This window comes from Mizuhopecten yessoensis, unplaced genomic scaffold (assembly GCF_002113885.1).
Source record: "Mizuhopecten yessoensis strain PY_sf001 unplaced genomic scaffold, ASM211388v2 scaffold4121, whole genome shotgun sequence".
In the NCBI taxonomy this organism is placed as follows: domain Eukaryota; kingdom Metazoa; phylum Mollusca; class Bivalvia; order Pectinida; family Pectinidae; genus Mizuhopecten; species Mizuhopecten yessoensis.
This window is the reverse complement of record NW_018405386.1, coordinates 2,135,222-2,153,393: the sequence shown is the minus strand read 5'-3', so window position 1 is coordinate 2,153,393 and position 18,172 is coordinate 2,135,222. Positions and strand designations below refer to the sequence as shown.

The 18,172-nt window shown below is 33.3% G+C and overlaps 1 protein-coding gene across 6 annotated transcripts in view; it reads right to left on the bottom strand.

Annotated features, from left to right (window-relative positions):
• LOC110448602 overlaps positions 1-18,172 on the bottom strand; it is a 76,519-nt gene that overhangs the window by 7,274 nt on the left and 51,073 nt on the right. For all 6 annotated transcript variants that reach the window (XM_021494941.1, XM_021494940.1, XM_021494942.1 and 3 more), the window contains 8 exons: positions 17,652-17,735; positions 17,024-17,094; positions 12,400-12,477; positions 3,490-3,550; positions 3,070-3,145; positions 2,511-2,698; positions 1,851-2,099; positions 233-326 (listed from right to left, as the gene is read on the bottom strand). In XM_021494941.1, coding sequence (XP_021350616.1) covers positions 233-326; positions 1,851-2,099; positions 2,511-2,698; positions 3,070-3,145; positions 3,490-3,550; positions 12,400-12,477; positions 17,024-17,094; positions 17,652-17,735 — 901 coding nt within the window. The remainder of the gene's footprint in view (positions 1-232; positions 327-1,850; positions 2,100-2,510; positions 2,699-3,069; positions 3,146-3,489; positions 3,551-12,399; positions 12,478-17,023; positions 17,095-17,651; positions 17,736-18,172) is intronic.

Genomic DNA, 18,172 nt, shown 5'->3' with positions numbered 1-18,172 from the left:
ATCACATCAAATTTAATATAAACAACATAGACAATTATTTGAATAGCTTTTCGGATTATGTAAGATAACATTATTCAGGTCAAGCATACTGAAGCAGTCGCTATTCAAGACAATTCAATGGTGGAAAAAAATATGTAATTTCATTTCGGCTTTTCTAACAATTACCTAAAACTAATAAATATTTTGCAGTTTGAATAAGCATATTCAAGAATATCACTTGATTAATAAATACCTTGCTCTCTCTTCTGAATTTCTTTTTGAATATTTTGATCGTGTTCCTTCTTACTGATTTTTCTATTAGGCTTACCAGAAGATAAATATGCTCCCTGTTGTCATAAAAGAGATAGAATTAATGTACATATAATATCTAACCATAGAGAAATGTACCATATGCATTTATTACCTTTTATACCAACGAACATACCTACAGCAAATTATGTTACGCATACAATATATCTGTATATTTCTAAACAATCCTGAAGCCGTTTTGATTTTCTACATTTGACAGTTATGTGTGTAGCATTAATGCATGTTCAAACAATCGGTTACAGGATATGTAAAACATTAAGATATCGAATCAACCTTTATCGCGTATTTTATCATTGTATCTTAGGAAAAGTTTGAAAATTAAGATAAAACAACATAGCGGTACATATATATTAAGGACAAATATCCTGAAAATGTCATATCTTTCTACAATCAGATATTTTTTCGCCTTTTTTTCAGGAAAGAATTGTAATTCTTGAATGTTTTATGGAATCCTCCGTTACACAATAAAACGGTCCCTCATTTATACACATAACTAAAAATACTTGAAATCATCGACAGATGAATGTTTTAAGCGGGGATCTATATCTACACAAAATAAATTCTTAAGCAGCCATGACCTCTGTTTCCTTTCAAAACATGCTGTAATCATACTGCGACATCAGTTCATTTTTATGTTAGTCATACTGCAATCTCTTACATATAAATAATGGATCGCGCGAACATTATCAGCCTTTTTAGTATCTCTCCTGGTTCGGGAAAAGAATATGGCTGTTGTGCGTACATTTCTGCTTAGAGGACATCTAAAGAAAACATTACTGATCTGCTGTGCCACATGTGGACGGCTATAGTTTCATTTTACTTCGACCCGCCCTTTGGAGAATTGTCACGTATTCATTTCTTTAAAAGGGCCGCTTTCGTAATCGCGATCCAAATGGTTGAACCGGTTGGTTTATGAATTAAAGTCGGAATAAGTAATATGATGCTGCTTTCAGGCGAGCCTTCACACATCCTTGCAAGGCCTGTGTAAACACTTACAATGATTTATACCCGAAACCGTTACTTTAAATAAACGAACAGGCCCCAGATATAATAGAAACCTGGGAATTGTAACTTTGTTTTCAAGTTACCTCTTTTTCGTAATAATAAACAGTTTGTTGTAAGGGTAAAATGTAAATTTCAAAAGTTGTCTCCGGAAGATCATACTATTTCCCTCGTGCAGGCATGATAATCATAGCTGTTAATAGGACGTTGATTCCTATAAAACCAAATTGGCGATACTTACTACGCTCTTGGGTTCTCTTCATGGAACACACATAACATCTTTGCGATAAATATACAGATAAATATACATACTTCCTAAGTATAAGAACTCGATTACCTTACCTGTAACCGACCGAGTGTGTTAAAATCAATGTTGAATATCGAACTCACGACGTTATTGTGTGCTCTTTAATATAAGGTTAAATGTAACGTAGAATAACACTTTTAAAAACAAACAGTAATAAACTTGGAGGTCGAATTTCATACCAAATGCATTGAAAACCTCCACAAATAACCATACAATGCGAATGTTAAAATACCTTTGATGTTTTACGTATATCTGGTAGCCGGACCCTTTGACTACTGATCTCAGATTTCTCTTCATCTTTATTGTAATTGTCTTTAGAGAGTACATCTTCATTTGGCAAGGGAGGTAATTTGAAACCGTCGTCGTCTTCGCCAGAACGCTTGCTGCCAGCAATCCTGGCCTTGTGCGTGTCAATGATTGAGTCGTAGTTAAGGACGCCCAGTCTTTCGCTGGGGTTGTTCAAACCAGGCAAACTCCGTTCCTATAATTCACAAAATTACTTTGAAGTCTACGGAATGTTGGTATTAGCTTATAACACATTTAACTACCAATACAGGCTAAGTTTGTGTTTAAAACATGAACATAAATTTTGCCTTTATTTTTTTATACCAAACTGATGAATCTTATTCCGGATATTTAACTGCCTTTTTGAAAGAAGGTCACAAAAGTTATACAAGTAACGGTGCTATAAATGTATGATTAAACTAACTGAACTAACACAATTACTATAGAAAGATATACATCTTTACTATGAAATGAAATGGATTTAAAAAAAAAGGAAAAAATTAACTTTGAGATTAAAAACCTTCGAATTGCCTCTTCATTTGGTAGTGAGATTTGTACACTTCCGGGTCCGACTTTCAAAAATACATTGACTGAGGTTGAAACCTACCAATCGCCTCTCCATTTCGTATTGAGATTTGTACACTTCCGGTTCCGACTCCCATTCCTTCCAGGACTTTGTAGATTCTGATCCCGATTCCCGGGAAGATAACGTGACACTTCGCTGCCTCTTTTGGTGAGATCGCCGCTGCCATGTGCCGTATGGTTTTCGCTTTTTATCTTTTTTCTTTTTAAAATCTAGAATGAAAATTTGAAACAGCACTTGGAGAAAAATGAATTTGTCATGGCAGATGTCAAAACTACTTAGGTTCATTCATGTCTTACAGACGTATGACTTACGGGATTCATGTGGCAAGATACTTGAATGATCCTTAGTAATTATATATTCCACACCATATCATCAATAAACAGAAGCTAATCTAGAGCCCACAACAAATATGAAAAGACCACAGGGAACGGGAAGAAATCAGTTGTTCTTTATATTTCTATTTTATCGAATTGGCATTCCTTTGGCTATAATACGACGTAGATATTTAAATAAAGACAACCATTGCCATAAACAAAAGTGAGTTGCAACACTATAGAAATATACAATACCCCCAACTTACTAGGATTTGATAACAAGATTTCCTCTTCCGTTTGTGGCAAAACCTCTTTTAGTTTCTTTAATACTGATAAGCTTCCCTGTAGAAAAGAAGAAATGCGTAATAATTTCATTAAAAGTTTCCCGAAGAATTTACCACTAAACATGATACCACATTAAAATTCGGCCTGTTAAAAGAATTTAAACAATATGTTACTTATTTGGACCTCCATGTATATGGTTAGATCTTATTATAATGACGAAATACATGTTTTCTTTCGTCTATTCAGTTTCATACAAAATAAATAAAAATACCTGGGCGCTTATACACACAAACAACGTCGCGTCTCAAATTTAACAGAAATTTTGAATTGCAGAAACCGAAGAAACTGAGGAATTTAGTTAAACAGTATAGTCACATTAGCGATGATTTCGTTTCACTTACCGATTTAACTATGTAAATCCACTCAGATTGATTACTGTCACGGACCAGCACTTGGCCTCGGCTAGAAATAAAATCGAAACAGCAATTAAATATTTATTTCACATGGTCATGAGATAGCTTTTTACTTTACAGTATTCTAATAGTGTCCCTGTCAAGAAAATGACACCCGAATATGGATATGTATTAAGTAAAATATAGACAAAATATACAAACGCGTCAACACACAAGGACAAAGTTGGAATGGAACACTAACAACAGGAATACAGTAGACAACAAAACAAAAGAAAGGCATCATTGACTCCGCAAAAGGAACCGGAGAACAACCAGTCGATCCAGAATGGTAAGTTTTACATAAATCACATTTGGCACATAATGTTTCATGTCAATTAAGGAATGTAGTTAAATGATATTTGAAACTCTGTTGACCTTCAAGTTATAGCATCGTCATTAATCCAGTCTGTTTTGCTAGTCATAAACATACATACAAACAGTAACAATGGCGTATTTAAGGACTCACACAACTAAATCAGCCAATCAGCAAGTGTTTCATACGTTTGTAGTTTCTATTTGAAATAAAGTCCGGCTAATTACTGGGTCACTGAAGGAGTTTAGTAAGGAACTGATGAATGTTTTTTAGATAAATGAAATGTTCAGGTATTTAACTTTTGAAAATTATATACTTTTGATATATTTCCATGTCTGTGTGCGGATTTGCACAGGGGCAAAATGTCTGGCGACGTTTCTGTTTTGGGTCACCGGTTTTGCTTGTAAACTTCCGGTTGTCAACTTCTTGGCGCTGTGACACTCCAATATGCCACTAAACCTACCAAAAAAGTCATTTTGTAGACTTTGCAAGGTATGTATTTATGAATCTAGACAGTTGTCACTAGTTTTGAACATCAAATATTAAAGTTATCAGCTAAAATGTTTGGTAATAACATATAGTAAATTATTTAGTTGTGAGAGTCCTTTAAGGTAAATAGCCATGTGCTCAATGAACCTGACCTCTCACACATTTTCTGTGTGTTTCCAGACACTTTTTTTAGATACAGCCACTGTTATTGGGTCTTAGCACATTTTGTTCAGTATGTGAATATATATATAACTTGATAAAACTTAATAATTGGGTTAAATCTGGGCTAAATATGGCTCTGTGCTAAAGCCAGTATAGTTGGACTGACCCTAATACTCAGGTTTTTATTTGGATTGTGTTCAATGTACTGAAATAATTTATCTGCATGTGTTTCAATAGTACTATTATGATTTGTGTACTAGCTTTTAGCACCTAAATCTTCATAGAACAGAAATATAGTGTGCTGTCCTGCACAATTTTCACCCCCCTCCCCCTCCATGTCCAACCACCTCTTCTCAGCCATTCTTAGGCCACTTCCCTCATTCAAATTACATTTATTTCTATATTTAAAAGAAAGCAATGATTAAATTCAAGTTTAAAGACTCAATAATTCTAAAAAGTTTCAAATTGAATCTTAAATAACCTGTTTCAGCATACCCCCATGTGTAAAAGTACACTACAGATTTTAGCACAAGTTACATAGCATATTATTCACACTTTTTAAAGCACAATTCAGCATTAAACACCATTTTATTGTACGGTATAATAAATGTGGTAATTCCAAGTGTATGATAGTTGTTAGCTGGCTTCTGACTGAAGTTGTACTGTCATAGTTTCATATTCAGACCCTCCAGATTTAAACATGTTTTTTGTTGAGTCTTATGGTTTTTGAATTTTTTATTTTGTCATAGGTTGAATGTCTCTACATAACAGTTATACCGTGCGCAACAAGACTATGAACAGCAAGTAGCCCCTCAGCACCACAGAACAAGCTTTTACAAAAGTTGCACATGTGAGTATCTGTATGTGTATGTGTCACATATAGGTATTTTGGCTAAATCCAACTTAAATTCCAATTTATTTAGTGAATTGTAGATTTATGGTTATTCCTGTCATACTATATACCTTCACCAACATCCTGTTTATTGATTTAATGTGTTTTTGTTGTATGTTTACTCAGATAATTAACTGTTTATAGAATTACATCTCCCCTACCCCCAATATTCTACCTGTAAAGTGCCGGCACCCCAGGGAGCAAGAAGTGCTATATGTAAGTCTGTATAATTGATAGCTGATCAGTTGAGATGGATATCTGATAACCTTTTATGACTCATGTTTTGTGTAGAATTTTGGAGTTTTGTGTGAATTCTAAGTGTGTTAAATTGTCCAAATTCTATCAAATTTACTCAAAAATAAGTATATGATTACTTAAGATACTGTAAAAATTACAGAAACAGAGTCATCAAGATGTCTTTTCAAAAATATGTGAGTAGTATGGGTAATAAATGTGTGTGCAAAATATGAAATTGCTGAGTGTGTGCTAAATTGGTGTGCTAGAGGTTAATGTTAAGTAAGTGAAATGAAAATTGTTTGGTGCTGACTCTGAATAGCACATGTTTACATGGGCTATAACTTGGTTTTTCTTCATAACTTATCATTTTATTTCCACCAAACTTAACAATTTTACTCGGTTATGTATATACTTTCAAAAACTGACTTCATTTCAACATTTTAAGATGTAAAGTTTTCCTTTAAGGTCTCACACAACTAAATCAGCCAATCAGTAAGTGTTTCATACGTTTGTAGTTCCTATTTGAAATAAGTTCCGGCTAATTACTGGGTCACTGAAGGAGTTTAGTAATGAACTGATGACAGATTTTTAGATAAATGAAATGTTCAGGTATTTAACTTTTGACAAATATATACTATTGATATATTTCCATGTCTGTGTGCGGATTTGCACAGGGGCAAAATGTCTGGGGGCGTTTCTGTTTTGGGTCACCGGTTTTGCTTATAAACTTCCGGTTGTCAACTTCTTTGCGCTGTGACACTCCAACATGCCACTAAACCTACCAAAAAAGTCATTTTGTAGCCTTTGCAATGTATGTATTTATGAATCTAGACAGTTGTCACTAGTTTTTAACTACAAATATTAAAGTTATTAGCTAAAATATTTGGTAATAACATATAGTAAATTATACATGTATACTGATCTCGTTTGTCAGTCAACATTCTCTAACTTGATTATGGTCAAATTGACAATGTCTTATTAAATGTTATCGAATATTTCCGAAGTATAACTCCTTTTGAAATTTTGAAATTATGTTTCTCTTTTTTAATTCAATTTATTGATATTCATTTTATTTACCAATTTCACAAATAATTCCTACAAATGTGAAGCCCGAATGAAAGACAAACGTTCACGATGTATTGAAAGTGCTGCTATATACTCAAATGTTTAAATGATGCTACAGGTAATTACAAGATTGTAATAGGTAAATCATTTGTTAGTTAAGTCACAGAATACAAAAAGAGTGAAATTTGAACTTGTGTATACCTCTTTGGCTTAATGAAGACAACAAAACGTCTAAAGATGAGTATCTTTGGTAGGGTATCGAATATATACGAACATTGCGACAGCTCAGGTAAAAACGTAATTTGAACCAGCAATTTCGTTACGTTATCATATTCATGCACTCTTATAGTTCAAGACACATCCTGACATTTCCATTTTGAGGAACAAGCTAACTATATTACTTAATAGGCTATATGATATATCATCGTCTAACTTACATTACCCCATTGTAAATATCTATTAACCTTCTAAATTACATGTATGAACTCATTTGAGTTTAAGAAAATAACTCAGAGTGAAAACAATTTCGATACTATGACATAACACCTCCATTTCTACAAAAAATTGATTCGTTTAACACACTCTCCTGTGTTTTAAATCATTGATAATAAATCAAATTTTTAATAGGAAATCACATCTTTACATCAATCAAGATAAACTAAACACGGGGAATTCTATTAAATTTAATAATAATAAAACATTTTTCGTGACATTTAATCTGAAGTGGACTGGTATTTTTTTGCATAAAATAAATATCCTTTATACAGTGAACACCTATCATGTTGTATCGCTAAGCAAATGCAGGAAATCATTATTTTATTTGTTTAAATGATACAGGGTACGGTAGATAAGGCATCTTTCCATGAATTTTTAACAACAACCAAGCGTAGCTGAATCGAGTCATTTCGGTACATATATTAACAATTATTGTACATACGCTTATAGCGTAGCCAAATCGACATCGATATTGCGGACAACTCGTACACATTTTACACCTTTGTGTGCATACGTTTCACTGGTCATTTGTCTGATAAAGGTGACAGTGTTCATACCGTACTAGTCATCGAAACGTCACATAGAAACTCTTATCGGTTGTGTAAAAAGTACTTTTCATAATCCATACTTATCAACCTGAAGAAAATGTTTAGAAATATAACCATGTTGTACATCTAGATGTTAATGTTAATCTTCAGACATGTCCTCAAAAATGAGAATTAAGTGTTTGACTTAGTTGCGAAGACAATAAAATACGCAAGTAACAAATGACTGATGATTTGAAATATATTCAACATCGCTCGATGATCTTGATTCATTCCTGACACTTAATAAAAAACGAAATGTCTGGATAAAAGACACTGTGGCTTTGACGAAGTAGAAGAGAACTCAACGTGAACCAGTGGGAAAATTATTAAGAGGACCTAAAATGACACCTGCTACACTCATCTGCATATTTAGGGAAGTTTTGATATTGACTTTCTGTGTAAACTCTTAGACACTATATACACACGTCTCGTATTAAGTCAATCACCGCCAGTCTAGATGTCTAAGAATAAAAACACACAAAGTGGTCAGGCGCTTAATCGTGATTCATTTGACAACGATGAATTCTTCTGTAAAGATGAAATGTGATCATTTTAATTAACATTCCATGAGTTCCAAGGTAACTATTTGCTGATTCAATGTCGCATTGTCTGTGATATACCCTATATATGCATAGTGTTTTGTGTCTTATATGTCTTATTAACGACGTAAAAGGAAATTGGGCAGGGAAGAATGCTCTATTAAATGCAAATGCGTTTCATATAAAGGGTGTCTAGTTAACGTACCACGTTATTATATGTTAGTGCTAAACCAAGTCTATTAGTGATGGCTCCGGGTCTAAGCAAAGAGACACACCAGCAAGTATTTATTCTAAAAACAAACCAGGAGTTATAACTGATAACATTAAGAAACGCGCGTCCAGTGCACATATGCGAGCACACAACAAGATTTGATTCCGAGTAGTGTTGTTTTCGTTAAGGTGTAAAAATGCAACTGCGGGCAGTATTGAAATTAAGGGGTTTTGTCATATGGTCTGTAGTGTTACTTGAGTTACTGAACTGTAAACTAAAAATGATAAGTTATGGTAAGAACTGTGATTGATCGAGAGAAAGAATAAAGATTGAGACGATAAATTTCAAACGGTTTCCAACTCATTTTTTAACAAGGATAGTTAAGCTTGTCTTCTTATCTTCAATGCAATGTGTTATATCAGGCTTTAACAGTGAATAATGGGACAAACTCAATTATCAAATCATACATAGTAAATTTACGACGTGCAAATTATTAACAGTAAACGCAATACAATTTTGGGTTAGATAGATGTCCGGCTTCAAGTTAGCTAAATGTTTGAGTTTTATAAGGAAAATTATAAAAATGATTTTCTATCTGTCTCTTAGTTTTCGAGAGTTATCTGACTCTTGCTTTTTGGGGTAAACCATGCTTAACTACATAATGATTATTGAATAAATTTAAACACTCAGGGATTCACAAAACGCTTTCAGAAGCTTCGTCTATTTGAAAATGAATTATTTTATTGGATACTATTTCATATATAAAATAATGGTGAAGTTCTTAGCTTGTTGTAATTGAATATTATATATAGCCATTTCCGCCAAACTTTAGGAAAATGAGACCTAAGTAGTGTATTGATTGTGCCTACTTGAAGGTTAATAATTGAAAGAAAAAGAAAAACTTTTAGGCAAGCTTTGTTATCGCTTGTTCAAATGACGTCAAAGGAAAAGTTCATACTGTTTAAGTGATACATATGGATTTGCATTCGAAGTCATTTTTTCACTCCTTGGCTGTATTCCAAATAATTCAAAATATATCGGGGGGGGGGGGGGGGGATATGTCAAGGACAGAACCTATAAATGTATCGTTAAGCTTTTAAATGTAACTTCTATACAATATCGTTAAATAAGTTGTATACTTATGGATTAATTTAAAGCATACTGTCTAAACGTTTCAATCGATATGTACCTCTGGTTGAACATATAGAAATGTGATCAACAATTTAACATAGCTAACAACTTACTGTTTAGCAAATATGCACACGGGGAAATATTGACTCCAAAATGTTTAAAGTCGATATTGTCATACTTGTTAAACAAAAAGTTGGGATTTTTTTGATCAATATATTCACCGGAAGTGTGTGACTACAAAGGTTTCCCCTTCGTATATCTAGTATAAATAATCTGCATATTTCTCTTATGAAAATAATGTCTTTTTTTGTTATGAATTCCTTTTGTGGCTTTTACTAATTGACAACAAAAATCAGCAGCTATTTAAAACTTAACACTGTAACATTTCATTTTCATTTCTCTCCTTTGCAGCTTGTTTATTGAAATTAAAAAGCAAACAACAACATTTGCGGGAAATGTATCAAATCAATATTTCCGAGGTTGTCAGATTTGAAAATAATGTCTGTTCTAATGCAAAGAAACCATTTGGTTGTTTCTGTAGAACAAAGCAACTCACATGGTTCATACATGACTGTATCATGACGTGCAGAAATGGATGAAAATTATAAATTGCTTAAATGTATTAAAAAAACTTTGGTTTGTATGAAGTTTGGTTAATCAAACATCCAAATATCACAAACCCATTTGAGCCTGCTCAAACTGAAATTTGAATGTCCAAACATACGGCGTCATTCGATATCACAAGCTAGCCAAAGGTCAAAGTCGCAAGCTATGGGAAATGGAGCTCGTCAAATAGCAATCTTAAGTTAGAATTAAAAAAAAAAATGAAATGTCATATGGAGGACACTTGACATTATAAAGATTCAGCGCATTAAAGCTTTTCCAGAGAAAAGTTCGTTCCACGGAACCACAGCTAATTACCACTAAATGTGAATATAAAATTGTTATGCATAATAATCGATTTAACACCTTAATTCGTTCGCTCATCACTATAAATATGGTCAAATCATGCCAATGATAAATTATATCATATGTGTTTGTCTCCATCGTCCAGGGTTAATGTATTATACTGAAACCAATCGTGAAACATGTACAGGCTCATTCTGTTTTTTATTTTAAAGGGTCGCAGAACGTTTACACATTCGGCAATATTTAATAAATTTGATTTTTCCGGTTCTGGGATATCAATTTGGCGGTTGGATTTAGTTCACTTTTAACTTAAGAGCTAATCTTGAAATTCGAGGAGTTGTTTGTCAAAGTAGATTAGAAAGGTGTAACCTTCAATTCTGAAATCGATATCACGGAGAAAGTTTAGAATGCAAAAATATTTCTGTGTTGCTTGCATTGAGATGATACTTTTTAATCCATCCACTTGCAACTGAAGTTGATAATTTCATTTATCTTTCTCCTAATATACTATGCTGTTTTATGTTAACTATGTAGCAAGATAACCAGGCTTTGAACAGTTATCATCTCCAAATTCTTTTAGATGTGGTATCATTCGTACATGTTAGAAAATAGAAAAAAGGACTGACAACAACTTATACAAGAATATACAAAGGTGTATAGAGGATATTTAATGGTGTGGTCAGTAATAACAAATATATTTCACAAGTATGGCTAATATTTTGATATTTTACACGAGTGCGCAGCACGAGTAAAAAATATCAAAATATTAGCCACACGAGTGATATATATTTGTTATTACTGAAGACATCATTAAATTTTCTATTTATTAGATTTTTAAAGCATAAAACATGAAAAAATGTAATGCATTGAAAAAGGGCGGGAATCAGGAGCGTAATAATTAGTGCAATATCCTAATGACGTCATACTTGACAACAAGGCTGCGCGCCATTTTGAATGGGATACTCAACGCAATTCCGACGTTTTCTGCTATTTTCTGGTTTTATTGCTTATAAAAATGTTATAAATTGTATATTTTTGTAAACACTTAAGTGTGTGTACCAAACATTTACCATAACAACCACTTATTCTACCGTCGCTTCGTTTGAATCTGAACAAAAAATCGTTGCCTTTGAATGCAGCGAATAGAAGATACCGTTATGATTGGTCAATATCAAAAAGTGATATTTCACTGGCAAAAATGTAATAAATTCATGTATGTTACGCTCTATAAACTAAAAAAAACTGTATACTCATTGAATCATATATATAGATAGATATATTCAATTTGATGGAATATGACATCCTGGTCAATTATACCTGAAGTTACCCATTTGGCAATTTCGAAGAAATATATAAATAAAACGATTAACCAAGTCAAAATAGACACCAGAATCAAAAGAATTCTTATTTTCAAGAGCGCTCTCAATTTTTATACCTGGGTTTATATCAAATGTCTCTTGCCTCAAAGGTTTATTGAAACAATAAGATGTTTATAAAGCTGTGTTAAGTTGTCATTCTCTACTGAAAAACATTTGAGAAAAAGCACGAAGTTGAAGAATATATCAATTATGAACGTTCGTATGGTTGATAAATTTCGTGAAACTGGGGCCAGGAACATATACCCCTGTGGTTCATTGATTCAATACTTTCAATTCTCTTTTTATTTATTCAGTTATTGAAATATAGGCAAACAAGTTCTATGTGTGTATAATCTAAAAGTGATTATTTTGAAAGCAAGGACATGTGTATAATTTTAATAGATATTATACTCATTCATTAATTTTTCATCAAAGAACATGCATATGGATGTACATTCATTATATACTTACTTGAAATAATGGAACATGCATGCATTCGGGTTTTGGGCAAGAAGATGCACAGGCCAATTCTTCAGAAACCGTATGTTCCTGGAATGAATAAAGGTTAAAGCATCTTTCAGTTTCGATGCTGGCATTGTCACCAGTTCTATCAACCGCACTCGACTGTTCCTCAGCAAAATTTTCAAATGGTCAATTGGGAAACGCACTTCAATTTCACATATATCAATATGGAAACTGTAAATGACGAAAACGCATTGAATAACTCCCAGTACATCAGTTCTAACTACTTTATGTTCACGCCTGGCTTATAAATTCCTGTAGACATTAGGAACGGTCCTCTGAACGGTCCCCTAACATTCCGATAGACGGTATCAGTTGGTACGCCCGTACGGTCTGCCGATCAAACTGTGTTACAATGTTGACAAGCCTTTTGTCTCTAATGTTTCATTTTCATGATAAACTATATGAAATTGATAAGTTCGTGCATAGTTTCGCATCGATCACATACACAAAGGCGGTCACTCGAACCGGGATATCGTTCTCACGGACTAACGCTCAAGAACAGATCCAAGAGCAAAGAAAAAAAGTTGAATTTGTCAATGAAGGCTAACGAGGACATCATGCGTGTAGTGATATATCGTTGGGTGTCCCCGTATACACTAAAACTGCAAGTCGATACATTGATCAGACCATACGAAAGGGGCGTATTGATTTAGCGTTACCTGGACAGTCTCCCTGCGCTGGTGACAGGTGTAACAATACCTCAGTCAGTTTTCACCTGGTGATTAAGTGTATATTTCTTTTCCGTATCTGTAACGTTTACACATGATTCCGACTGTTGGCATTCCCCTTAATGGTAAGCTGTAGTCAAACACAAGACGCATGTAGCGTTAAAATACTAGATAAAGAAATTTACCGCAGTCCCCCGTGGCCTATTCGATGCTACCTGGCGAGTACCTATGGCCTAATCAATGCTACCTGTGTCGGTGTATGTAAAGATTGATTATATTCTGTCACATGATTAGAATTAAACGTTATTTACTCCGCTTTTCACTGATTTATACGAAAAGTCGAATTTCACATAATTTCCCCAAATCAATTTAGTAACACAATTTTGAAAAAGAACATCGAATATGTTTTTGCTCTTACTGATAAAAATAATTGAGACAATGTATAAATATGGCACCTGCAATCAATACCGTACCCTAGTTAGTACATCTTGTTTAATAAATGCTACAGTTCAATAAATGTTACTTAGGTATAGTGGTAAAGGGCTTATTTATTACTGTTTTCAATATGCTTCACTCGATATGTGTCTTAGTTAAGATATGTTCTTCTATGAATCAATATACAAATATTGATAAGCAGAAGTTAAGAAAATGTTAAGGAAGATATTAGTTTTTGTAAGAGTCTTAGTAACAAAATACAATTGGTGAAATGAATATAGTAACAATGTAATGAAATATCAATAGATCAAAAATCTGTATAAATCGTTCTATTTTACTGAGCCCTTTTAAAGTTGAATGAGACAACGAAAAAAAGAAAAGGCATCAGTCATCGAAAAGGTTTTGAAAAAAAGTTTTCATATATAGGTGTCATCGTTTTTCCTTTCCCCATCAGTAACAACTTATATGAAATCACTATCTATATGTTCTCCTGTATAAAATAGAAATCTACATAGTCCCTTCGTATGAAATCGACATCTACCTAGTCCCATCGTATGAAATCGACATCTACCTAGTCCCATCGAATGTTATTGACATCTACCTAGTCCCATCGTATGAAATCGACATCAACACAGTCACCAAACACACTGAAATATTTGTGTGGATATCTGTGAAACTTTTTAAAGATCATCACTTAACAAAAACAAAACCGATATTATAAATATTGAAACAGTCTCTCACAATTGTGTGAGGTGAAAATATAAAATATTATTACTGTTGTTTTTATTCGTTAAACAAAAAAACTATTATCTAATAATTCTCTATTAATGATACGTTCAGGATTTGAATCTGTTATCTAGAGTTAAAAAGAGACACGCCGATAGTGTATTGACTGTGTACCAGTCTAACTACTCTACGTATTGGGGAGTCAGTTTAACACGCTAATGTATACACAGGCGTTTACTTGTTTTACTTGAAAATGTTTCGAATTTCAATTACTGACGAAATGTATCGAGACCCCATACATACTTTAAGTGATATTTGTCAATAAAGATGATCAATGAATGTCGACCTATTCATGTAGTATATTAATAACGTGACAATTAAATTTTAAAAGTCGATTCGTTTTAACTCGATACACAAGGCTTGTAGTTGTGTATCTGTTATAAGCTATCTTTAAACCATCAACAACAGTTCAAGGAAGGTTCAATCTTAAGTACCTTAAAATCTATAATAGCACACTCCCTCAAACATTTATTCGATGCCTGTAAAGAATACACCAATATTTGGTATGGAAACCTTTCTTAACCTGGTAAGGATGAAATTCGAATACATTCTTATCCTTATGGTGATCAGTTAAAAAACGGTTTCGCCGCTGAGGATAGGATATTGATATTTTTATAGTTTTACGAGTTTGACGTCATGCTAACAATACATTGTATGTATAATTGTGTCGTATATTGAAAATCCATAAGTATGATTTATATCTAATAAATGAGTATGTTCTCAAACAGATCAAGCGAGTACATTATACTTGAAAATATTCTCATAATTATGAACCATAATCGATCCCAATAAGTAGGTATCCGGCTCCTCTCATCAGTTTGTAATATAAAGAAACCTCGCTTTCATAAACGCTTGATTTAACCTTTCCGATCGGGAGTAAATACGGTAGTGTACGATGTTATAGTAGAAGGTGTGAAAATTACAGTAGTGATGATATTTCACACTTTCTAATTAACACATGAACCACTATTGTTGAAACAATCACAAGATATATGAAGCAAGGAAGCATCTATTTAAAGTTTTATTTGCCAAACAATGCAAACATTTTACTGCACTATTTGGCCATTTTGTCCATTGAAGACTCAAAGATGGTGTTAAATGACAAACGAATGAAAAGCAATGTTCAGAAACGTATGTAGACTACAGTGTTTATGTTTATGTGTCTGTGTACATATGTTTAAATTGGTAAGTACATTCCTATTGGAACATTTTTTATTTCCCCAGACATTCTTTTTGAGTAAATCCAAATTACTCAAGAAAAACAACATCATTTTCAGTAACATGAATTCGGTTTATCTGGTCTGAATTTGAGGAAAATATAGCAATACCAAGTCAATAAAGCAGAAATTTTGTTTGGCATGTAAATGAATTTATAAATATGAATGTTTAGTATTTAAATATGAATAGAAGGAATGATTTCTGTATCAAATTTAATATAATTGGAATGAATGAGAACGAAAGAGTGAATGATTGGTAGTTTGAGAGAGAAAATGAAAGGGACGAGAGAATGAAGGAAAAGAGGCCTCCTGCATGAGGTTATATTATGTAAGAGGGATGAACCTGGGGCACCCCAAACCTGGCATCACTCCTAAAACAGTGATGGGGGAATACAATATAATTTGAACCTTAAACAAGAAATCGCCAATGGCGATATGGCCGGGTTGCTACGGTACATTTTCATGTAAAGCATCTGATGAGATATGCTTATTATAAGACACATAAACCATGCAAGTTTAGATGTACTACAATTGGTTACTTAGTAACTGACCTTAACCAATCTTCTTAACCTGGTCACTAAAGCGGAAAATGTGGGTTATAACCAGCATCCGAAGCATCGCATGTGATAAGCATCCTTAGATGCATAAGCCATGCAAGTTTAGTTGATGTAGAACAAGTAGTTACTTGGTAAGTGACCTAACCAATCTTCTTAACCTGGTCAGTCAAGTGAAAAATGTAGGTCAGATGCAGCATCCGAAGCGTCGCACGTGATAAGCATCCTCAGATACATAAGCCATGCAAGTTTTTTGCAATCTGGCCAAAAAAACATACATTGAAACGCGAAATGTGTTAATAAAAACCATTCTGATATTACTAAGGATTTACAACTTTTGGAATCAACAGAAAAATTATTCTTAAACAAGTTTTTTTATGTAAACCGTGCCAAAATTAAATACCAGCTACAAGCGCACGCTAACTAATGTTTTGTGATAAGGCACTTTAAATATGCATTAATATAAAATACAATGGATTATATCACACCCAAATCGTTCCAAGACAAACAAACACACACCTGTAAGAGAAATATGCAAACGGTATGTGCTTTGTCGTGAGTCTAAGTGCTTGATCAATATGCCTTTTCGTTTTGTTTATTCAGTGTAGATATTGCATTTCGAGAATTAAACCCAGTTAAGAGACTTAGATCTTACTTTATGACTTCAGAATATAAATAAAAGGGTTATACACCTGCTACGAAGGTACTTAAGATAATAGTTATCAACATTTATTCTGTTCCATGAGACGAGTAAAGTATTTCGAATTAAAAATCCATATTTGATCTTGATCCTTGGGTAAGTATTTTGATACCTACCCAAGTAAAGTTGAAGGTCTTTAAAAAAACACATTAAAGAATAATAATAAAAAGTAAAGTCAATCGAATGTTTGGGTACTAGCAAATCACTTACTTGATGAAGGAGTTGTGATCGGGGTCGGTCACAGTCTTTTTACCACCCGCCATGAAGATTTCTTCGAAGTCCTGTAATAAGAATAGACATTTTCCTGTTGAACAAATTGTCCTGTCATTTTACCAATACTTAAATCGTTATAAGTTGTTTTGACAGAGACAAAGATACTTGATATATGATGGAAGTCATCATTCTTTTTGAACAATGATCATAACAATGAACTAAAGATGAAGATTTTCTATCAATATGTAGAGGATTTCAAACTAATTCTCACTACAGGTGATTAATAAGAGATAAGCTTCAGCAATTTTCAAAATTATCAGATGTAATGAGAATGAGTTTGGGATTACTCTTATCATATACTCAGTTACCAACGCATATTAAATCATGTATTTTGTGATTACTTAAACAGAAAAAAAATCAAAGTAAAATAACACAAGTTTTCCAAATATCAAGAATTTATGACGTCATTGAAATGTTTCTTATCACATCGCAAAGTGTTATATCACATATGTTATATATCAAACAAATATGCAATGGTGTGACACTACAAGCTGCCTTTGTATGTAATAAAATGAGTACTGATGACGTATTATGATACTGTATTATCAGTATATTGTACACCTACCTCGCCGGATATACAGAGCAGCTCTGTGGCAGTCTGTGTACTGACAGTGGCCTGTCTCTTACTCTGGGAGATTACAGCTAGTTCCTGCACACATAAATACGAAATTGTCACCCACTGACTAGCCTCCTAAAGTTCAGTGTGATAAAACGACTACTCTACACAAAAACATGCACACACACATCTGGCTTATAACCTAATCTTTTAACACATCTATTCGAATTTAAAATCCGTTAAATGATTTGAGTACATTAAAAATAAATTAGTTTAAGTCGATATCTCGACGTGCGATTACACCGGTATCTAGTTTCCTGTTACACATATCATAGTTGGCACATTTTCATCATGTACGTTACTATACATTTAACCGCTATAAAACTAGGTATCTATTAATTTCGTATCCATTACATGCCAGATGGTGTTTACATACGATCACTTAGAATTAAGATTATAACTTATATCAACCTATATCAACATAAAACACGCACTAACGTACTAAAGCGGGTATTAAATGGGTTTATTTT